General features: G+C 36.8%; 1 protein-coding gene across 1 annotated transcript in view; it reads right to left on the minus strand.

Moving 5' to 3' along the window:
• Positions 1 to 23,221, minus strand: part of NUP160 (nucleoporin 160) — a 47,204-nt gene that overhangs the window by 10,041 nt on the left and 13,942 nt on the right. Inside the window, exons 12-28 of the mRNA XM_074230653.1 lie at positions 17,676 to 17,759; positions 17,213 to 17,383; positions 16,924 to 17,023; positions 16,505 to 16,670; positions 15,852 to 15,979; positions 15,598 to 15,758; positions 14,198 to 14,331; positions 13,866 to 13,936; positions 13,565 to 13,724; positions 12,270 to 12,339; positions 10,559 to 10,657; positions 10,152 to 10,271; positions 5,618 to 5,713; positions 5,378 to 5,472; positions 5,206 to 5,302; positions 5,009 to 5,114; positions 2,514 to 2,674 (exon numbers count right to left, since the gene is read on the minus strand). Coding sequence (XP_074086754.1) covers positions 2,514 to 2,674; positions 5,009 to 5,114; positions 5,206 to 5,302; positions 5,378 to 5,472; positions 5,618 to 5,713; positions 10,152 to 10,271; positions 10,559 to 10,657; positions 12,270 to 12,339; positions 13,565 to 13,724; positions 13,866 to 13,936; positions 14,198 to 14,331; positions 15,598 to 15,758; positions 15,852 to 15,979; positions 16,505 to 16,670; positions 16,924 to 17,023; positions 17,213 to 17,383; positions 17,676 to 17,759 — 2,019 coding nt within the window. The remainder of the gene's footprint in view (positions 1 to 2,513; positions 2,675 to 5,008; positions 5,115 to 5,205; positions 5,303 to 5,377; positions 5,473 to 5,617; positions 5,714 to 10,151; positions 10,272 to 10,558; positions 10,658 to 12,269; positions 12,340 to 13,564; positions 13,725 to 13,865; positions 13,937 to 14,197; positions 14,332 to 15,597; positions 15,759 to 15,851; positions 15,980 to 16,504; positions 16,671 to 16,923; positions 17,024 to 17,212; positions 17,384 to 17,675; positions 17,760 to 23,221) is intronic.

The following is a 23,221-nucleotide window of genomic DNA, read 5'->3' on the forward strand; positions in this document are numbered from 1 at the left end:
AGGAAAAAAAGGATCTCTAGACTATCAATAAAAATAATGAAAAAAAGATTGAAGTGTAGCAGAAGAAGCCATTTATATTAAAAAAGAAACCAGACCAATGGAACCAACAGGGTAAGGAAGAGCTCAGTGTTTGATAAATCCAGAAACATAAATTACTTAGGGGAAAAACTCCTATCAGTTAAAAATGGCTAGGGAAAAAACAAGCAGAAATTAGGTTTCCATCTCGATCTTAGATGATATTCTAATAATAAATCAAAATAGATACATGGCCTGAGTGTGACAGATTACATCATCAAAAAAGTTAGAAGCAGACCAAACACCTTTCACAGCTAGAAATAGGAACAAGTTTTTAATCAGAACTGTTATAGACAATTATGAAAGTTAAAATAGTTGATTTTGATTACAAGAAGTTGAAAAGACTTTGCAAAAGCAAAATTAATGCATCCAGAATAAAAAGGGATACACTCTACTTGGGGGAAAGATCTTTCTACCAAATATCTCCAATAACAATTTGCAATCTAAGACATACAGACAACTACCATATGGTGGAGGTTACAAACTATTCCCAACATATAAGTGGTCAAATGATGTGAATAAATGGTCTCAAAAGAAAAAAGTAAACTACCAATAATTTTATAATCATATAAATGAACAGTCACTAAAAATAAGGGAAATGCAAATCAAAATGCACATGCTGATAGGCTGTAGGGAGATGATTTGCTAGTAGGGCATTGCTGCTGGCAGGGTTAGGTATAGGTACAGTCACTCTGGAAAGCAACAGAGAACTGTCAACTCAGTGATGATATTCATGTGCCAAAGGATAGGTCGTAGACAAAGCTAAGGCATCACATGGCAACATGTTCATAGCAGCACCTTTTGTGATTGTAAAGAACTGGAAACAATGTCCACCAAATAAGCAATGTCCATCGACTAGGGAACAGGGACAAACTGGGGCACCTGAAGGTAATGGAATACAATGGGGTTGTAAGAAATGATGCGAGTGGGGCAGCTAGGTGGCATAGTGGATAAAGCACCGGCCTTGGAGTGAGGAGTACCTGGGTTCAAATCTGGTCTCAGACGCTTAATAATTACCTAGCTGTGTGGCCTTGGGCAAGCCACTTAACCCCATTGCCTAGCAAAAAAAAAAAAAAAAAAAAAAAAAAAAAAAAGATGCCGAGTGATGAAAAGAGAGAAGCAGGGAAGGACCTCTGTGACCAGATGAAAAGGGAAGTCTGCAGAGACCAAGACAATACAGAAAATGACAACAATGATGTCATACAATGTTAAGTGGAAAGAACAGCTACAGTCAATAAATCAAATGTGAAAGTTGAAAAATTACAAAGTTCAAGCATAGACACAAAGAAAGGACACAAGAAGATACTACTTTGCAGGGTTGGAGGCGGTAGTGGGGTTAACATAGGTATGTGATATTACATACATTTTAAAATATTTTTTTCCCATGTACTTATCCATCTTGCTGACTTATTTTTCCTCTTCTATACCTTTTTTCTTTAAAAACATTCCTTGTTTTAGGAAATGACTCTTTGGAAAAGGGAAATGGGGAAATTTAGTCAGTGTAAAAACAAAAAATAGCAATAAAAATTTATTTTAAAAAATTAAAAAGAAAATGAATTGTAGAAGGATTAAGTTTGGCCCAGAGAAGAGTTAGAAGACAATACTGCCCTGACTCCACCCTATCCTTACAAAGATGGGAGGACAAGGAACATTACATATAACATGTTTGTCAATATGTTGATCTCTTTTGTGGAATTATTTTCTCTTCTTCCTCTTAAAAATTATTTGTTGTAAGGGATGATTGGGGTGGAGGAGGGGTGGTACAAAGCAAAATAAAGGTAATGTAAGAACAAAGATAACAATAAAAATTTATTTCTGAAAAAAAGTCACTTTTTCTCTGCTGCTTTGTGCTTTAGAGCTCTGTTAGCATATATTCTCTGGTACAATAGGCATCATCTATCCACATGGGGACTCTAATGAAGGCCAAATAAAGTTGGGTTTGGTTCCCTAGAGTGGTTGCTTATAACATGATATTTTGAAGTCCTGGTCTTGCATCTGATTCCTGCATAATACAGTTAGCTTTCCTTAGTGAATGTAAACAGACCTAAGGCAAATTCATCATCATTAAAGGAAAACTAAGTGCATATATTAAGGGCAGAAACATAATCTATCTATCTATCTATCTATCTATCTATCTATCTATCTATCTATCTATCTATCTATCTCTATATAGATGCAGAACATGTAATCAATAACCGATTTTCACCTTCTTGTTAATGGGCTTATCATAAGGAAAAGTGGCTGCTCAATGACAGTCAGATAGTTAAACTCATCATTAAAAGGAACACTGGACAATAACATGTTAATAACTAATATCATTAAAAAAGATAAAGTCCAAAGGCAGAAAGTTTAGATAAAATAAAATGTGATAACAGAAGGCTATGACTACAATGGCTGTCAGTAAACAAAACAAAATTGCAGAGAGAAAGTTTCTATACCACTGCCCCAGGGGCTGGCTGCACAATCCATGCGTACTCAGGCCGGATCAGTCTGAGGCAGTTGATGGCAGCTAGGTAACAGTTGCCTTGTTTCTCAAGTCCCTTGAGAGTTCGTACTTCTCGGCCAAGTCGCATGCCGTATTCAAACATCACAGTGCCAGCTGTGGAACAAGGACAAATGGGACTTCAGAGTGACAGTCAGTGCTTCCCTCCTCCTGGGCTGCACGGCTGCCCCTGGAGCCCAAACCAAGGGGCAAGCTCTTGTAACTTACACTCACAGTGGAGTCTCTGCTTTCTGACTTTTCAGGCATCAGAGGTAGTTCTAAACTAGTTCCCCTTCCTGAGAGAGAGAGTCTTGAAAAACAGTATGGAAAACAGTGTGGTCTGAGGAAGAAATGTGTGAACTGAAAGGCTTCAACCTTATGGAGATTTTGGTTATACTGGTTGAAGGACACAACTGAAAAATTCTTCTTAAAAACTTTTAAGTACATCATTTGAGTCCAACAGATCCCAGAGAAGTACTGTTCTCAGTATGACAGTATGGAATTTTTAAAACTGAGAAGTATTTTATAATTCATTCCAATCCTTAATGAAAAGTTTGATTTTCAGTCAAGAACTATTCCTCTTTTTGAGGGACATTAATTAAAGGCAGCCTGGTTTAGTAGAAAGAGCACTAAATTTGGAGTGAGGAGAAATTCCACCACTTAACTAGTTGTACGATTTGGAATAAATCATTAGACCTCACTGATCCTCTTATTTCCACATCTGTAAAATGGAATAATGATACACAAAGATGTGTACAGACATGTGTGATAGTCATCCTCCAGAGTGCTTGTGATGAGGAGGATTCTAGGGGGCAGGGGTGGGGGGGAGGATATGGAGGGGAGCAGGAACTGGGGAAACTTGCTACCAATGCAAGGTGGCATTTCCTCTGCAAGAGATATTTTACAGCGTTGCTGGCTGCACCAAGAGGTTACTTGCCACTCCCAAAGTATTTTTGTCTGATACGGACTTGACCAAGGTCTGGCTGCCTTTCTATTCATAATATGTGTAAAATGATTTATCACTTAGGGACCACAAAGATGTTTCTCAAACACTATTCAGAATGCTCTTTATAAAGGATTTTGGGTGTTATTTAATATCTTTAGTGTGGAAACAAATCCATTTGAATTAAAAAAATTATAGTTATCCATTTTTCCAAAAACACTGAAGACTAATCCAAAGATGTTTCCATTTCAATCCAGATAAAAAGAATTCTTCAAGTAGAGGTAGAATAAAATCACTCCCAGGAAAAGTATAATTGTAGTTTGTCAAAAAAAAATTAGCTGAAAATGGAGGCATTCTCTTCTCTTTTCCTTGGACTGATTTTTGAATTTTAAAAGAACTCAGAAAGGCACAACAGGACTTTTTTTCTGCAAATATTAAATCTGAAACTCACTTCATATTAAGACTTCTGCATGTAACTGAGGGGAAATGAAAAGTCAATCATGTTTTTCAAATAAGAAAATATACCTCAGAGGAGGTATATTGGATGACTCAAAAATTGGTGACACTGGAAACACAATATTTGCTCAGAACAAGAGAACCAGCAAAGATGATGTTATGGTATGGGCTGAAATGGTACAGGAATTGACAAACAATCCAAAATAACCTGAATCTTCACAGTCTGAATTAAACAAAGTTTACTCTAGGTAAATACCTAAATGCAGTATACAAAGTATTCTAATTGGTTCATGCCATTTAATAAGCATAAGGGGAAGGTGGGAAGATTCCAGCTTTGAAGGAATAGGGTCTGGGTTCAACTCTCAGCCCTAACACTCACAACCTATATACCTTCATGTAACTCTCAGTCTAAACTTACTATCTCTGTCTTTTCTTTCCTTTTTTTTGTTTTTTTGCAAGATAATAGGGTTAAGTGACCTGCCCAAGGTCACACAGCTAGTAAATATCAAGTGTTTGAAGCTGTATTTAAATTCAATTCCTCTCTTACTGTGGGGCCTGTGCTCTCTCCACTGTGTCACCTAGTTGCTCCTACCTATGTGTCTTAAGTTAACTTTTAACATCTCCGGTCTCAATTTATAGCTATGTAAAATGAAGTAACTGGACTAAATTTTCCGTGGTCAAGGCCAAGAGATAGAGGATGTAAAATTAGAACCTTTTCTTATTATAATTTTCCCAAGTAAAATGACAATATTCCTTGCGGTGAAATACGCGCAAAAGACAAGTGAGAGATCTAAGTTCTGCCCATTAGGTGACTTAAACAAGTTATTTTACAGAATCACCATGGAGGGTACTGAATGAGATGACCTCTGGGGTCTCTTTCCACTCTGTGACCCTACATCTCCTAAGCTGATACACATTTCTATGAAGTCTAATCTTAGTATACCTCATCCCTGGGTGAGTTTACTTCCATTCTCTAAACCATAGTAAGGTGGAGGAGATGGCTTCTGCCACGTCTGACTTTCTATGAGAATTAGTTTGTCCTTGGACCTCACCCTTTCGGTAGTTGTGACGATAGATGTGGAAGGCATACAGGAGCTCATAGTAATTATGAGTCATCAGATCCACTGCTCGGGCCCTTGACTCAATTATCCCCACAACCTGAGGGGCAGAAACAAAAAGTGAGGTGACTGAGTTTGCAGAGGTCAATCACCTGAGTTCTTCCCATGTGCTCTCAGGCAGGGTAAATTACCTCATTATGTAGGTTCACATATGGAAACTCGACCAGATCCTGGAGCTGGGAACGCTCACAGAGAACAACTACCAACTGCCGAAGACAATCTAGTTGCCTAGGGAAAAAAGGGGGATATCAGATAAGCTTCCTTTTGGGACCAAGGGGCAAGGGTGAATGGTTCACTATCTACCTGCTGGGGTCTGGATTCTGCGTTAAGGCCTCATATGCTTCATTATTGTGTCCTAAATCCAAATGATGTTTGAAAATGCATGTTCTCAATGTAGCCTAGAAATGAAATAAAAGGAAAGGGGTATCAATGCCTCAATTACAGTATGAAGTTTTAAATAAAAAAAATTCTTAGCAAACTGTGAAGCATAATAAAAAAGAACAATAAAAGTTATTAAGACAAATACAAATTTTCTCTTCTTACCTGACTTTTCCAGTCATCACCTGCTTCAGTTATTGCTAACGTGGCCAACTGAATGACTAGTTCAGGTAAACCAACTACATCTAATAATCGCAAAACCTAAGGAAATAGGAATTTTTGTTATCACAAATCTGCATTTAAGCAGTGAATAATGAAACTGAAATAGAAAAGGTTTGGTTCTGAAACTAAATAGAAAACTGAGATATATAAAAAGTTTTAAGACAACAAGGTGCCACATGGAGTGCCATCAGATATTTGGCACTATGACTTGTGTACCTTCCTTTGTTCCTACTGTTAGTACATGATGTCGAATTTTAAACTCCTTCCACTTCTATTTTCACATATTATAAAACTGATCTCATCTACATGCAGCTAAACTTAAAATAGGCATAGTATTGGTTAAAAAAAATCTAAAGAATCAATTGATTTTGAGTTCTATCTTCATCATTCCTTAGAAGGATATATTAAGAGAACAATGAAACAGCCAAAGGATAGAAAAGCAAATGGAGATTTGAGAAGCCAGGAGCTTGCTTTTTGAAGTATTTGCACCTTAAAAGTACTCTGGAAGAACAAAGAATTAGATCCTCCTTTCATTTTTATTAGTATCTCAGTATTTTTGAAATAATACTCTTTAGTGTCCATGGCCAGTGTCTTGAAGAAAAAGGAGATGGGGGAATTAGTACTTCGTTTCCCTTCTGTTTAAAGCAAGTTTCTATAGTAGGAAGTTACTTCTCTTTAAAGATATGGTAATTAGTCTGGGAATCTATAGAGACATGTTCTATTACTGTGGAGGTATTGCATTATTGTGAGGGATGTTCTATTACTGTGGAGTTGTTCTTAAATGCCCTGTCAGATTTTTCTTTCTGAGAATTAGGTTATTCACTCTGGGACTATTCTGTTTCTGTGGGTAATCATCCATTTGTTTTAGATCCACAAATTTATAAGCATAGGGTTGTATATCTTTGATAATTTTCTTAATCTCTTTTGCTTTCACCATCTTTTCTTTTAATCTGTGTATTTTTGGTTTGGGTTTTTTTTTTGGAGGGGCTTAGATTTTGTTTAAATTTAATAACTTCAGGGGCAGCTAGGTGGCAGAGTGGACAGAGCACCGGCCCTGGAGTCAGGAGTACCTGAGTTCAAATCTGACCTCAGACACTTAATAATTACCTAAGCTGTGTGGCCTTGGGCAAACCACTTAATCCCACTGCCTTGCAAAAAAATAAAATAAAAAAAAGAAAATTTATAACTTTACAATTATGTTGTCTTTTCAAAAAGGTCTTCATTTCAGGTGTTTTGTTTTCAGTTTTTTTCTGCTTTCATTTTAGTTTCTTTTTTTTTAAAGCTACTGGTTCAATAAATTTTAATTCTTATTGTTGTAGATAGTCAATGCTACAAATGTGTCTCTGGTTCTAGCCTATATATTTCATTTTCCAATAATATTATTTATCTTTCACATAATTCTCTGTTTTGAATATCTCCCTTTTATCCCATCATGATTTAACTAAGGTTGTTTTTTTAATTTCTACAAGAGTCCTTGAGCCCTTGAAGGAGAAGTAGCAGAGAAAGTAACAATATTATGATTTGGTTGTGCTTTGTTTAGAAGAGTAGTTAGGGTATAGCATCTCTTGCCTTTGTGGGCCAGCAAAGGTCAACATTTATCTAAGTTCTGTGAACTTGGCGAAAAAGAAGCATTTTTCCTTTTATCCATCCAATTACCTCCTTATAATCAGACTTAATATTCCAGTTAGTGCTATATGTTCTCCCTTACTTATCTTTTGGTTGGATTTGTCATATACTGATACTGATGGGTTTACACCTTTCATAATGCCTGAAAGGAAATCTATTTCTTCTTGCAAGTTTAAAGTATGCATCCCATTTGTCACAGATTTAGTTAAATATATATGTAAGACTGGTATTTTCATTTTGAATAGAATCTTTTAGCATGCATTGTATTTTTCCATTTTTAAAAAATATGCTTTCTAGTATGAATTCAATTTTGTACAATATCAGTAATGCCTTTTAAGCTTTTTTATGTTTTGGCAGTGGTATATGATAAAAATATTAGGCCATCCTTTCATTTTGAATCCAGATTTTTTTTTGGTAAAAGTGCTTTCTCTATGTATCATAGTGTTATTGTCTGACTTTTAATTCAATCTATGTATCCTTTTTAATTTTATGAAGCAACTTAGCCCATTTGTATTTAGTGTTATAATTTTGGTATGTCATTTTTTTAGTCTCCTATAGAAAAGGAATACAAATTTTTTTTTATTTTTACACAGCTTCTCTTATTGGTTAAATTTAAGAGCATCTCATGAAACAAAAGATCCTGTCTTGTGTCTTTATTCACTTTAACTCAGTCTCCCTTTTCTCAAAGCTTTAACTTTCAGCTCTCCAAATTTCCATTCAATCTCTTGAAATGTTCTTCTTTTCCCTGTTACTCCAAGCTACTTTTCTGAAACCTTGAGTGATTTAGCCACTAACAAAACACTTCAGTTAGCAGCTGTTTTAGATGGATTTAAACACTTAACCTTTTTGGCCATGAGCCTCATCCAAGATTGTTTGAAGATTTAGGAGACTGGACCTCTAGGTTCATTTCCTTCTCAAACATCCAATTCCAGCCTTCCTTCCTAGAACAGGCTGAGTTTTGAGGGTTGGTCCACACTTCATGATTCTGTTGGCCAGTTTTTATGATCCTTCCTGGTCCTCCTTAAACATTCCACTGGGATCCAAGTTATTCTTTATTGGTAAGCCATTGTGGCACTTTTGGTTACACATATATTTTCCCCTTATTCTCATAATATTGTAATTTAATTATGATATTGCCTTTGCATGTTGTCACTTAAGTTTTTCCTGATTCTTTTTTGCCAATTCCAAGCAATCTGTTTTGATGATTTCCTTATATTTATTATATATGTTTATTGTTTATCCAAGTGCTGTTCCAACAGAATGGACAATCCATTAAGTCATATCTAGCTTAGCAACAAATGTAGTTCAAATGTATAAGGAACCAAGTCAAGTTTATAAAAACAAAAACCAATTGTTAATAAATGGACAGATGAGAAGAACAGTTTTCAGAATAAATCAAAGCTATCAGTAGCTCTAATCACATCCGATTAGAGAAATTCAAATAAAAAAACTCCAAGGTAACACCTCACACCTATCAGGTTGGCTTATGTGATAGAATAAAAAAATGACTAATACTGGAGGGGATATGAAAAAAGTGGGACACTAATGCCCTGTAGGTAGAGCTGTTTCAACCTTTCTGGAAAGTAATTGGGAACTATACCCCACAAAGCTACAATACTGTGTATATCATTACCAGATCTATATTCCAAAGAAATCAAAGAAAGGGAAAAGGATCTAAGTATACAAAAATATTTATAGCCACTCATTTCGTGGTGGCATAGAATTTGAAATGAAGGTGCTGCCCAACAATTGGAAAAATGGCTGAGGGACAGCTAGGTGTGGCACAATGGATAGAGCACTGGCCCTGGAGTCAGGAGTACCTGAGTTCAAATTTGACCTCAGACACATAATAAATACCTAGCTGTGTGGCCTTGGGCAAGCCACTTAAACCATTTGTCTTGCAAAAACCTAAAAAAAAAGAAGTGCCCTCAGTCAGGTGGCACAGCACAGACAAAAAAGTGAAACAAATACTTGCAAGGCCACACAGCTAGGTAATTAAGTGTCTGAGCCTGGATTTGAACTCAGGCAGGTGCTCTATCCACTGTGCCATGTGAGGGCACTTCTTAAAAAACTTCTATTGCTTCTTTTCTGTCTCCTGATTTTCTAGCACACAAGCTGCTTTTGGACTTTGCACTTTTTCATCATGTTGGCTTCTTTGGTTTGCTTGTGTTCACATGTTTTTTGTCTGTTTTTCTTTGTTGGGGCATTTCCATTTGTTGTTGATGTTTTTTGGTAGGATTTGGTTGGCAAGGAGACTGGTATTTTTAATGCCTCTTAGTGCAAAATCTTAGTCTAGTCTCTCCCTTCTCATCTAAGTTCACAAAAATAATTCTAAAGATGGCAAAGGATGCACAGATGACAGATGATTTATGTTGGATACTAACATGTTTTATCAACTCAGTAGTTGCAAACTCTTTGAATTTATTAGTAGTTGAATAATTTTGCATAGAATTTCATTTAATGATGAAAAAGTAGGTCTGGTTTCTTTTTGGTGCTTCTCATCTTTCCTAATGAGGAAACAAATTCTGGAACTTGCTTATTCCTGAGATGGAGTATTGAACATTGTCAGCTTTTTCTTTATAGTTATCTTCATCCTGTATTGATCTATCTACTGGAAAATAGTGTAATTGCTTTGGGAATGTCACTGAGCCTATAACAACATGATAACTATCATTCATCCCTACACCTGCATTTTCCCTTGGCAGTTCATTCTTTTTTTCACTAGGAATTTTCCTGAGTAACAACCTAAAAACATTTACATTTACGTAGTACTCCCCTGACTTTCCCAAGACACAAATCACACCATAATATACCTATTAGAAAGGATGACATTTTATGTAAGACTTCATACCTTATCATAATACTGTAGTCGAGGAGTAGAAGCTATTTCCCCCTCTTCTGTGCGGATCAATCGATCTAAGAATTCTTCTCGGCCCACTTCTGATGCAGCTTGGCAAAAACATTCCAGAGCCTAAGGAAAAAAAGGAAGAGAATTAGCATTTCTTAACTTCCTGCTAAGTCCCCAGCACTTTGCTAAGTCTTTACAAATATCTTTTCATTTGATCCTTACAACAACCAAAGGAGGGGGGTTTTTTGAATTCTGAGGCTAAAGGCTGGAATAATGGCACTTGAGTGATTATAAACCCATACAAGTACAATGAGACAATTCAATGATCCTTCTTAGCAAATAGTACCATTTCTTAAGGTTATCAGATCCTATCCCAGTTCATCAAGCAGAAAGGACAAGACCAAATTTACCTTATGTCCTTCTCCCATAACCAGGTAACACCGGCCCATCATAAAGCGGCAGGAGCCAACACTTACTTGACACCATGGCTGTAGCAGGCGAATGTATTCCTTAAAGAAAAAAGAATCCTTTTTATTAGAAAAGGAAAGAAGCAAAGCAAGAACCAAGGGGGACAGGTATAATGGAAAGTAAATTCCAAGTCTGCACCCTTGTGCATGGAGTACCTTATCCAAAACAAACTGCTCTGTAAAAAAGGGATGACACTTGTAAGATCCGACTTACAGGGCCTTGAGCAAAGCATGCTGTCAATCTTCAGGCATGACATGAATGTGATTAATAATTTGAGTCTTAAGCATCAAAAACCATGAGTTAAAATTCTGATCCCTGACACTACTTACCACATATCTAACTAGGGAAAAGTTACAATCTTTTTTTTTTTTAGGGTTTTTTTTTTTTGGCAAGGCAAATGGGGTTAAGTGGCCCAAGGCTACACAGCTAGGTAATTATTAGGTGTCTGAGACCGGATTTGAACCCAGGTCCTCCTGACTCCAGGGCCAGTGCTTTATCCACTGCACCACCTAGACGCCCCCACAATCTCTTTTGACAGTCCAATTTTTACTTATTTATAATACCTATTAAATTTTTTTTTCAGTTTCAATCTGTCTTCCTCTTAGCCTTGTTCCTCCCATTTATTGAAAGGGCAAGCTATATATTAATGCTACCTAAGTCATACTAAACATTTCCCTATTAGGCATGTCGGAAAAAAAAAACTTCAAAAAAAAAAAAAGAATAAAAAAGTCTGCTTCAATTTATACTCCAAGTTTTCCAGTTCTCTATAACTGAAGAACATTTTTCATCATGGGCCTTTTGGAATTGTCATGGATCATTGTCTTGATCAAAACAGCTAAACTATTGACAGTGAATCACTGGTATAATATTGCTGTTACAGTGTCAGGCTTTTTCCTGGTTTTGCTCACTTCACTTTGCATGAGTTCATAAGTCTTCCCAATTCTTTCTGAAATCATTTTATACATAATTTCCTAGAGTACATTAGTATTCCATCATAATCACATACCACAACTTGTTCAGACATTCCCTAATTGATAGGGAGCCCCTCAGTTTCAAATTTATAAATGTTTTTGTGCATTTAGGTCATTTTCCCTTTCTTTGATCTCTTTGGGATACAGACCAAGTAGTGGTATGCATAATTTGATAACTTTTTTGAGTGTAGTTCCAAATTGCTCTCCATAAAGGTTGAATTAGAGTTGTGAACTGATTCAACCAGCAATTTGGAATTATGCCCAAAGGGAAATATAACCGTGCACACCCTTTGATCCAGCAATAAGACTACTAAGATCTGTATCCCAAAGAGATTAGAAAAAAAGGGCAAAAATTCCAAATGTACAAAAATATTTATAGAAACTCTTTTCCTAGTGTCAAAGAATTGGAAATTGAGGGATACCCATCAACTGGGGAATAGCTGAACTGTGGTATATGAAGATAATGGAACACTATTGTTCTACAAGAAATCATGAGGGTTAGGACTTCAGAACAGCCTGAAAAGAAAAAGAAAGTAATTGTCTTTGGGGTTGAGTTTTGACCCTCCCTTGGAAACTTAGAATATACACTAATGAAAAGATAGCAATGGAGAGCTTTTTGTGTGACCAAAGAGGATCTGTAGAAGCTAGATGGGACAAGAAAAATGTGACATCTTGAACTCACCTGTAACTGTGTGTATTGACAGCTTCCCATCAAACACTCTGGGAAAATGCATCCAGGATTGCTAGGCCATCTAATCATTTGCTAAGGATAAGGTCCTTTCAACCTTTATTGGAAAAACTAACTGTATACTACAGAAGAAGTCATGAGACAAAAGCTGTTGAAAAACAACTTTTAAAAATAAGATGCAGAAAATGAAGGCGATAAGAACACTTATTTAACACTAAGGTTTGCAAGAAGCTTTACAACTCCTCTCTCTTTTCGTCCTTACAACCCAATAGGTATTATCATGCTCATTTTGTAGATAAGGGTTCTGCAATGCTTCCTGAATATTGGCTCTATTTCCTTCCTCTCTACCCAGAAACATAGTGGCCACTGGTGTGGGAATCATTTCCCATCCTCTCACAGCTCAATATTTTTGTTTGCTGTTCATTTTGAAGAAGACCACAACATCAGAGAGGTGATGCCATGACAGGCATGTGAACTGAATTTGAATAAGGGGAGCTGTGCTAAGTCACCAGCCTCACTTTCTCTTCCAGAGACATCCGAGTCCAGTGGCCAGATATGAATCAGGACAACTGGAGGTGGCCCTGGATGTGAGGCAATCAGGGTTAAGTGAGTTGCCCAAGGTCATACAACTAGCTAGTAGTGTCAGAGGTTGGATTTGAACTCCCATCCTCCTGATTCCAAAGCCAGTGCTCTATCCACTGTGCCCTCTAGCTGCCCTTCTCATGGCTCAACCCAAGCAAAGCCTTTACTGAACCCTACCATTCTCTTCTCAAAGTACTCTGTATTTTCTTATTTTTTTTTTTTTACATATTATTTGTTATACCCTTGTTTCAGAAAGACTTGGTTTCTGGAGGGACAGACTCATTTGATTTTTAACACTGGACAGGCCTGCATGGGGCCTTGCACATGTCCTTTTATAAACTTAATAAGCATTTGTTGTGTGGCATCAGGCCACCAATGTCATTAATGAAATGCTTGGGTGGAATAGTTTTATCTTTGCTCTAGTCTACACTAGAATGCTATGTATGAGCCTTGAAGATACATATGCTCAGTGGTAAAGGGAATGCAGATATTGAAATGTGGATGAACCAGCAGGGGAAAAAATCTAAGTACATGTCTTATGCCCCAGTGATGGCAGATCAGGAATAATATCTTTATGTATAAATCACAGTATTGCAACGTCTTCTCCCCCCCCAAACAATTAATTCAAATGAAACTTGCATTATATAACATAATATCCTTGAAGTAGAATGAGCAAAATTTCTTGAAGTTTTAAAATAAAAGGATACAAAAGCTGTAAGAAATAACTGGTAATTGTAGTAACCAGCTGAGGCCAGTTCACATCAGTTTGAGTGAGAGGTGCCTTTGGTTGGGAGAAGATATGGGAAAGGATATATTTTCTGGCCACTTCTTGGAAAAATAACTCCACTATTGTCTGAGGGTTGGAAACTTGAAAAAAAACACAAAAGGTTGCAGATGTCATGAGTCACTGGGAGATGACTGTTAACGATTCTCTAAGATCACTTTGAGGTCTAAGGAGCCAATACTGAAAGTGAAATAAAAAAGGTGCTACACAGTAAAAGTCCTTACCAAGTTTATGTGATGTTAAGGTGTTGGAGTCTGTCAGCTCTAATACCGATAAATGCTGTAGATTGGACTCCCTACAGGAGGAGAGATGCTTGTTTAGCAAGACACTGAAACTGTCAAAATAACCTCTCTAAATTATTAGACAGGTACAGAAATTCTGCATTCCCAACCTAAAGAAAAGCAGAAGTCAAATCATAAACAAAATCTGCTGCAGTACTAGAATCAAGTCTTAATTTTTGAAAGTTATTTAGAAACTTCAAAATGCTGTTAGTTATTAGTAACAATTATAAATCCTGTAGTGGAATCTATACCAACGAACAAACTTAAAAACTCACAGTGTATCAACCGGTACCTCAGATGCCAAGCACTGACTTCCCCACTTAATGAGGTAATAGGACAAGAGCAATGGGGCTGTCCGATGGAGAAGGTCTTGCTGAGACTGGAACAGTTGATTCCCTCCCAAAAGCACCTAAAGAAAGTAAATGGTGATAAACTTTAATGCTTACAGCTAAAATGAATTTTTAAGAGGAGACATGATGTCAGAAAAGCAACATGCTTATGGCTTACTGAGAGAATACCAAAGAGCCTATTAGTTAAGCAATATTAAGTCAAATGTAAGCATAGTTCACTTAACAAAGGTCCCTAAACTACCAATCTCTCACTCCTTAGAAAATTAAGTCAAAGTATTACAGACCTGATCTATTCCAAGTGATAATGGGTACAAGATTAAAGAGACATTGTTTTTTTATACAAGGTAGGGGGTCATACTACATACTACGAAAAACTTGTCTGCTTTAATGACTAGGGTGAAAATTCAACACATTGCCATCTTGTGGGAATTTAAAATTTTCATTCTTATTGATGTGGATAATGAGTCAATTTAGTGTTTCTTTGAAGTATCTATGTAGTCTTTTTTTTTTTTAAGTTTTTTGCGAGGCAATGGGGTTAAGTGGCTTGCCCAAGGCCACACAGCTAGGTAATTATTAAGTGTCTGAGACTGGACTTGAACCCAGGTACTCCTGACTCCAGGGCCGGTGCTCTATCCACTGCGCCACCTAGCCGCCCCCTATGCAGTCTTTTTTAAACACCTTACTTAAAATAAAAAGACACTGGCATGGATTTATTGTCATCACAGTACTTGAAACTTCTGAGTTGGCAATTATCTCTTGTACAAGATACACAGTAGGGCAGCTAGGTGGCACAGTGGATAGAGCACCGGCCCTGGAGTCAGGAGTACCTGGGTTCAAGTCCAGTCTCAGACACTTAATAATTACCTAGCTGTGTGGCCTTGGGCAAGCCACTTAACCCCATTGCCTTGAGAAAAAAAACTAAAAAAAGATACATAGTAATGGAACTCAGACCACCTAGAGATAACTTGGGGCTTTGTAAGATTTCTGTGAAGTGGAAGGATTATGATTTTGGTGGTCCAAATTATGTAGCTTCAGGCAAGTCACTTTTCAGGGCCTCAGCAGAGGTTGTGTTAGAAAATACCAGTTCTAATAGTCCAGGATTCTTTTATAACATGGAAGGAAAAGTTTACAGTCTAAGTCAAAAGAGACTAGCATCCTTTGAAGTCCTTTCCCTAAGGATTCTGCTCTAGATTCCCCTGCTACCTTGAAAAATAGCTGTAGGATCTTAATGTAAATGGAAAAAGGTGATCTATATGGCCTCCCCACTTACAGCTTGTGACTGGGTCATGAGCACCCCTGCCCAAGTTTTCTAAATTCATACTTACAGCGTCTCCTAGCCTCATCAACAGCTGCTGTAGAATCAATAGGTCTCGGCAGATAAGGAATCGAGTGCTAGCAATTTTACACACACCTCTGCAAATCACATTTCCTGTTGTACCACTGCCATAAAGCTGAGCAAGGTTCATGCGAACATTAAGAGGTTGAGCTGCAATAAGGAAAACAAAGAAACACACAATAATGGGGCTACATTGGCACTGAATGCAACTTTTTTTAAACTGAAGGAGAATGTGTCACTTACTGGGATTGAACCCCTTTTCCATTTCTACTTCTGTCTCATAGTCCATTTCCCGTATAAGAAGTCCAATTGCGTGGACTGGATTCCTGATCTCCTGAAGTTTACTGCAGATATCCTCCATCACATTTTCTCTGTAGGGTCAGAAAGAGAACCCTGATGACTGATGAGGGTGGTACTAAAGAACTTGAAACAAAACATCCCAAGAAGCAGGTGAGTCATCCATAGGATCCAAGGGTCAGCTTTTTAATGTCTTTTGGCAAAACCATTAAGCAAAGCCAACTTTTTAAGCTTTTAACAAAGCTTTAAAAAGATTTAAGAATTGCCCTCTGGTACAAGGTGTCAAGTAACTCTCTCCTTTGGCTACTTAGAACTGCCAAGATTTACTACTGGAAGAGAATATTTTTACTTATGGTTCACAGGAGGAACTCTTAAGATGCTGTTGAAATGAGTGATTCTGATAATAACAGTTATGTTTCACATGTCTGTTTCCATATATATAAGATGATTGACTGGTTTTCCCATTTAGCTTACCTACTAATAACACTGACTCCCTTTCCATAGTACCTTTATGAAATGCATTTCTACCATATTACTTTAGTACCAAAGACGACAGAATTTTCATTATGAAACAGACTTTACCCTAAATGCTCCCTTACACATCATTCGCGATCAAGTCTTCCAGAATCTGTTCCGCAGCCCTCTCTGGAGACTGAAGGTGATAGCAAGCCATTTCCATCATGAATGACACTTCCAGAGAGATGGATTCCCCAATCAATCGGAGGCATTTGACAAGACATATAACATCACGTGCAATATCTAAATCTATAAAGAAAAGAAATCTCACTTAAGGGACATGAATATTAATTGATAGTAAGCTTTGAATAGGCAAAGTTGACAATTTTTATGAACACAAAGATTGAAAACATTTGTGCCCAATCAGTTTTGCTCAAATATCCATGGCAAAGACTTCAAGAGAATGTTGTGGTGGCAAATGTTTTAATTCTATCTGAAAAAAAGGGTAATGACTAAAAGGCTGAAGAAGGGGATTAAAAAGGGAACAATTCATTACTGTTACCATCAGAAATGGTGGTCTCATCCTCTGTCAAAAGATTCTCATCAGGCAAGAGATAGAGATGGTCCACTAGGGCACAGGGCACAAGAAAAGACAGGAACCCCTGGAAATGTGAATCTTCAGGTTAATTTTAAAATGTTTAAAGAAAAATCTAACTCCAAATGAAGTGCATTTCTACAGGAAAATCAGATGATTACAATGTGGCTAGAGAGGAAGTAGAAGGTAGCAGATGAACATTCAGAAGAGTCCATGAAGAGGAGGAAGAGGTCCTTTGGCATGCTTCTATCCTTACTTTTTTTAACAGGCACATCATATTTGCATGAGGGTTCATATGCAGGGCAAGAGGACGTGACAGTGCTTCTTGGTATTGAAGGCAGCAGGCATAGAACTTGGACCAGAATTCAACTTGTAACTGTCGAAATTCTTCTTGTGAGAATTCATATTCTGTTACGCTTGCCTGGAGCTGGCAGAAGAAGGAATCAAAATAAAAATATTACTGCAGTTCCTGATTTTCTTCCTAAAATAATAATTCTCTCTAGAGAATTATAATTAGAAAAAGTTCTATACAAAGATGGTTCAATGAAGCTAGAGACAAGAATGACTTAACACTAATCTCAATTTTTTTCTACTCTGGAGAAGGTCTAATTTAAAAGTTCAGAGTATGTTTCTTTACTAATTAAAGTTATCTTCTTACCAATATTGATGAAAAATATGTAAGGTTCTGTAACGTTTTAATTTTTCCACTCAAACCTTACCTCATTTTCAACAGCTAAAGTAACTTCTTTCTTTAGCTCACTCCAAGAAAGATCCAAATTCCTCTCTGTTCCTCGACGGAAAATCTAAACAAACATTAAAAATAACTTTTTAGTATATCATGCAATACTCCAAACAAAATCAAAACATTCCAATTCAGATGGCATTATAATAATGCATAAAAATGTACAATAGAGAACAAGTGAACTTTGTTTTCTACGACAGGTTATCTTCCTGAAAAGTTGTGCAGATAACATTTTTGTAAAATAAACGGGTTTTGTTTATACCTGATTTCTAGGTATCCATACAGAAAGTGATGAATACTAAAGTGTTAAAGGTAATTAATTTAGGATAAAAGTAGAACAAGAAGTAATATTGTGGTGGTGTGCTTACAGAACAGAGGATATGGATAATGCCTTCCTCATACAGATTACAAAAATGGTAGAGGGAAGCTATAGTAATAACAGAAGAATTCAATAATCTTGACATCTGCTGGAAATCTAATTCTGCTAAAAGTAGAGCATCCAAAATTCTTGACTTGCCTTGTTGACAATTTCATCTCTCAGAAGATAGAGGAAGCAACGAGGAATACTGCTATTCTAGACTTAATTCTGACCAACAAGGACTGTTTGGCGACATGGAAGTGACTGGAACCTTGGGAGAAAGTGACCACATCATCTTGAAGTTTGTATTAGTGAGGAAAGGAAACAAGGGGCAAAATTGGACACTATTTCATTCAAAAAACATTTACAGAGTACCTTCTAGATGCAAGGCTAAGTGCTACTAGGGTTGCAAAGGTAAACAAAAAACAGTCCCTTCCTTAAGTAGCTAACAAGAAAGAATGATAAAATAAAAACTCGAATTAACTTTAAGATAAAACAAAAGAGGGGTGGCTAGGTGGCGCAGTGGACAGAGCACCAGCCCTGGAGTCAGGAGTACCTGTGTTCAAATCTGGCCTCAGACATTTAATAATTACCTAGCTGTGTGGCCTTGGGCAAGCCACTTAACCCCATTTTCCTTGCAAAAAAAAAAAAAAACCCTAAAAAAAAAAAAAGATAAAACAAAAGAGACCCCAGGCTCCAAACTGTTTATGAAAAAATACTATTGTGATTTCATGGGTAAAGACTAATAAGATAAACTGTTCAGAATAAAATGATCAGAATGATTAAAAAAAAATTCTAGCTATTGAATTCTTAATAAACCTAATAAAAAAGAGGATCAATTTAATTGGAAAGGGTCTCAAGAGTCAGCTTTCTAATCTCTAAATGATTTAATTAGTGTTTATCTGCTTTGACAGCTCCAGTAACAGGGAACATAATATATTATCTAAGGCAGTCCATACTACATTTAGATCTACTTTTTAGATACTTCTTTATATACCAAGCTAGAATTTGCTTTCTTCTATTTGCATCATTTAGTTCTCATACTAATTCTCTGAAAAAATTCAAACAAGTTCAAACCATCTTCCTACAATGGGTCCTTCACCTATTTTAATTAGAACTTCTCCAGGCTAAACATTCTGAATGACCAAGACATGCTCAAAGGGGCCCAGCTTCTTAAGATTTGCGTTTTTACACTTCCCTTGCAACACTGTACAGATTCTCAGCCTCAGGTCACGTGTTGATTGATTCTACTGAACTGTTTTCCCTCTTTTTTCTCTTATTTGCCACAGGAGTGACTCCTTGGTTAGTGGTGGAAAGGGAAAGGGCTGATATATTTGGAAGTGAAAGTGCTGTAAAAATCAAGAATGAGCCTCAGACACTTAATACTTCCTTAGATGTATGCATTTGGGCAAGTCACTTAATCCCATTGCCTTGCATAAATAAAAAAAAAAATTAAAAAATTTAAGGGCAGCTAGGTGGCGCAATGGGTAGAGCATCAGTCAAGAGGACCTGAATTCAAATTTGACCACAGACCCTTAATACTTCCTTAGCTATGTGACCTTGGGCAAGTCACTTTAACCCTATTTGCCTTGCAAAAAATTAAATAATTAATTTAAAAATCAAGAGTGAAATGTAAATGCAAAATCTGAATTCATGAATAACACGTGGTCATCCTGATAAAGTCTAACACAAAGTGGTTGTCTTATTAGCTCTCTTGTTGTGAGAACTATCCTGTTAGTGCAGCCCAAGATCACCCCAGTGTCTCTAGGAGTTGGGCCATAGACCTGTGCTTCATACAGAACCTGGACTCCATGAAGAGCTCTAAGCCTTTTCACAATAACTGTTGTTAAGCATCTTGGTCTTATTTTTTGAATCTCTGAAGTAGACTTTTCCCTTGTTTATAAATGTCATCAGGCTGGAGTCAGCTCTTCATTCTAGCACATTGACTTCATATGGATGCTAATGTGGTGGAGGCCCTGGGCTTCATGAGGTCTGTAAATTGGATAAATATGCAATCTGTTTTCTTCTGACACTGATAAGAATGTCTCACAGAGTACGGCATAAGACAGAGAGAACGCCATTTAGGTGGCTGACAATACTGTCAGGCAACAATGTACAGATGCACCTCTTACTCTGCCTGGGCTTACATTTCTCAAACAGAGGCTTTGTCAAGGGCAGGATTGACACCCAAGGGTTTGGGTCTATATACATTTCTAAATGTTCAAGGAGCATCCCTAGCCCAGTGCCTCACACAGAGTAGTAACAAACTCTTTACTGAATGGAGCTTCCAAGTCAGAATTCCACATTAGATTAGTAGGTATTGACCTGGTCTTTCTAAAGTACAAGGGGGTTGGGGCAGACAACACCCTATCTACTTATCCACCATTTTCAGTTAAAAACTTCCTTAAGGGAGCAGCTGGGTGGTGCAGTGGATAGAACACTGGCTCTGGAGTCAGGAAGGTCCAAGTTCAAATCTGACCTCAGAATTAATAATTGCATAACTGTATGACCTTGGACAAGTCAATCTTAACCCCACTGCCTTAAATAAAAATAAAATAAAAACTTCTTGATCTGACCAGCAAAACTACAGGCAGATAAATGCTTCCTCCTTGCTATGAGGATGATTCCACCCCCCCACCAAGGACTCATCACTCCAGTAATTTGGGCCAAAAGTCAGTATAACTCTAGAAAAGGCTTCTTAGCCTGAGGACTGTGAACTTTTCAATTTAGTATTTTTGGTAATCCTATTTTATTTTATACATTTAAAAACAATACTCTATCACTGGTGCTACAGGGGTCCTGGACACAAAACCCATTAAGAATGCCTCCTTTACTTTTACAATGATCTTAGATCTTAAAGAAATCAGAATTCTTGAGTTGATAAGGCTATCATTGACCATCTATATCACATCATTCATTTTAGGTCATATCAAATGATTATCAACAAAACATTGAATAGCAATAAAATTAAGCTTGCCTAGTACCATTTATATCCCTTTAAACACCAACCATCATAACATTTTAGTAACAAGTCTCCAACAGAAGGCTGTTTCTTTTCTTTCATATTCACTTTCCTATGTTTGTAGGCAGAGTTAATGTGTACACTGTTCTTCCAGGGTTTTTTTTTTTTTGGAGGAGTATGTTTTGCATTATTTCATGAAGGTCTTACTAGATTTCTTTATATTTTTATATTTGTCAGTTTTAGCTGCATTATAATATTCCATTTCAAACACCACTATAAATTATTTAACCATGCCCATAATGTTAGATAACTCAGTTGCTTCCAGTGCCATGAACATTTTTGAACATGAGTTCAATTTATTTTTGCTAACATGTTCTAGGCATGCTCCATATACCATTAGGTCAAAGGGTATATTCTTCTCATTTTTATTGTGTAGTGTCAGACGTTCTCCAAAAAAAATTCTACTTTTGAGTTAGTGATTCTACTCCTTGAGTAGAGTGAAGGGAAAACGTGCCAAATACTGTTGATGGAATTAAGAATTGGCTTAACAATTTTGGAAAAGAAATTTGACTTCTGTGAGGAAAAATGATTACACTTAGACCCAGTAGTTCTAATAGTAGGAATATATCCCCCAAGCAATTGAAATATAGAAAGGTTCAGTAAGTATGAATGTTTATTAATCAAATGTTCATCAAAGTACGTCTCGTGGAACAAAGAACTGGAAACATCCCATCAGGTGGAGACTAGCTGAATTAATGTGCGTACTACTGATGATGACGATGCAGTCAGAAGTGACAAAGGGAAATTCAGAGAAAAATGGGATGATCTGAAGCAGAGATAGAAGAGCAATAAGTAGAGATTGACTACAAAAATACAAATGAAAAGATTATTAAAAGGGAGTAATAGGTTTAGTAATGGAAAAAACCCCAATAATGGTTATGGAACACAGATCCTAACATCCTCCTTTTAGTAGAGAGAAGCGAAACAATCAGGGAAAAATCTTGCTTATATTATCTGATGCAACAACTCTATCAACTGGTTTTGCTTAATTTTCTTACAAGGGAAGAATTAATTTCAAGGCTGGGATGGGGAGGCAAAGTGTGTCCAGAAAGACTGTAATATGAAAATAAAAATCAATAAAACCTGTATTTAAAAAAAAAGAAATGAATAATTTGTACAAAATTATATTTCCTTCTAAAACATGTTAAAATCACAGAAGAACAAGTCAGGCAAAATGTTTCCTTTTCTGAAAAAAAGGATAAATATCTAGGATGGTAGATCCAAGGATTGCCATACTGAATGTTAACTTTAGCATAATTGACAGACTTCCATGCAACCCTTGTAGGAAAGACAGTAAAATATGGGATAAATGATTGTATTATTAGGTGTTCAGCTGAAGGTCTAGGTCCAGACTGTTCTTTAGAACAGATGTAGATAGGATGGAGAAATCAAGGACTTGATATACCAGTGGTGAGTTGATTAGGTAACTTTACCTAAAGACTAGTTAATAGTCATGTAATGCTAAACTGGGAGATAGCTTATCTCATTCCATCATTTTTACTAAAACCTTTCAGGAAGACAGAAGAAATGTCTAATTATTTTTCAAATGGTAGGAAGTTGAAAGACAATTAATAAATGAGGTGACGTAATACTGATTCAAAGACCCTGAAAGGTTGAAATGTTGGGCTCAAATCAATGAGATGTAATTTGACAGGAATAAAGGTCAAGTTCTAGTCAGGTTTTAAAAAAAAAAAAACTGTACCTGCCCAGACTGGGAGAGATGTGGAAAGGGAGCAAGCAAGTTACACAAAAAAAAGATCTGAGGGGAGTTTTAATTGCCAAGTTTAATAGGACCTGATAGCATGTTAGGGTTGTTAAGAAATTACTGTAATCCCAGGTTTCATTGATAGATCACATCTTGAGCACTATGTTTAATGGTAGGTATCAATTTTTTTTTTGGGGGGGGGATGGACGGACATATGTAAAACAGATTGCCCCCAGCAGGATCTGACTGAAATGGCTAGGGTCCTCCATGATGAGTGGAGGAATCTGAGGATGAAGAGTGGAAGAGAAAGATACGATAGCTTACTTTGGAGAAAAAAAGAGATTTGCTTTGTATTGTTATTGAGTGGCTAGAAGTTAAAAGGATGCATATTTGCACCTAAATATAAGGAAAAAAGGTTTAACCAAAGCTGCCCAACTA

Source organism: Macrotis lagotis, chromosome 3 (genome assembly GCF_037893015.1).
Source record: "Macrotis lagotis isolate mMagLag1 chromosome 3, bilby.v1.9.chrom.fasta, whole genome shotgun sequence".
Lineage (NCBI taxonomy): Eukaryota > Metazoa > Chordata > Mammalia > Peramelemorphia > Peramelidae > Macrotis > Macrotis lagotis.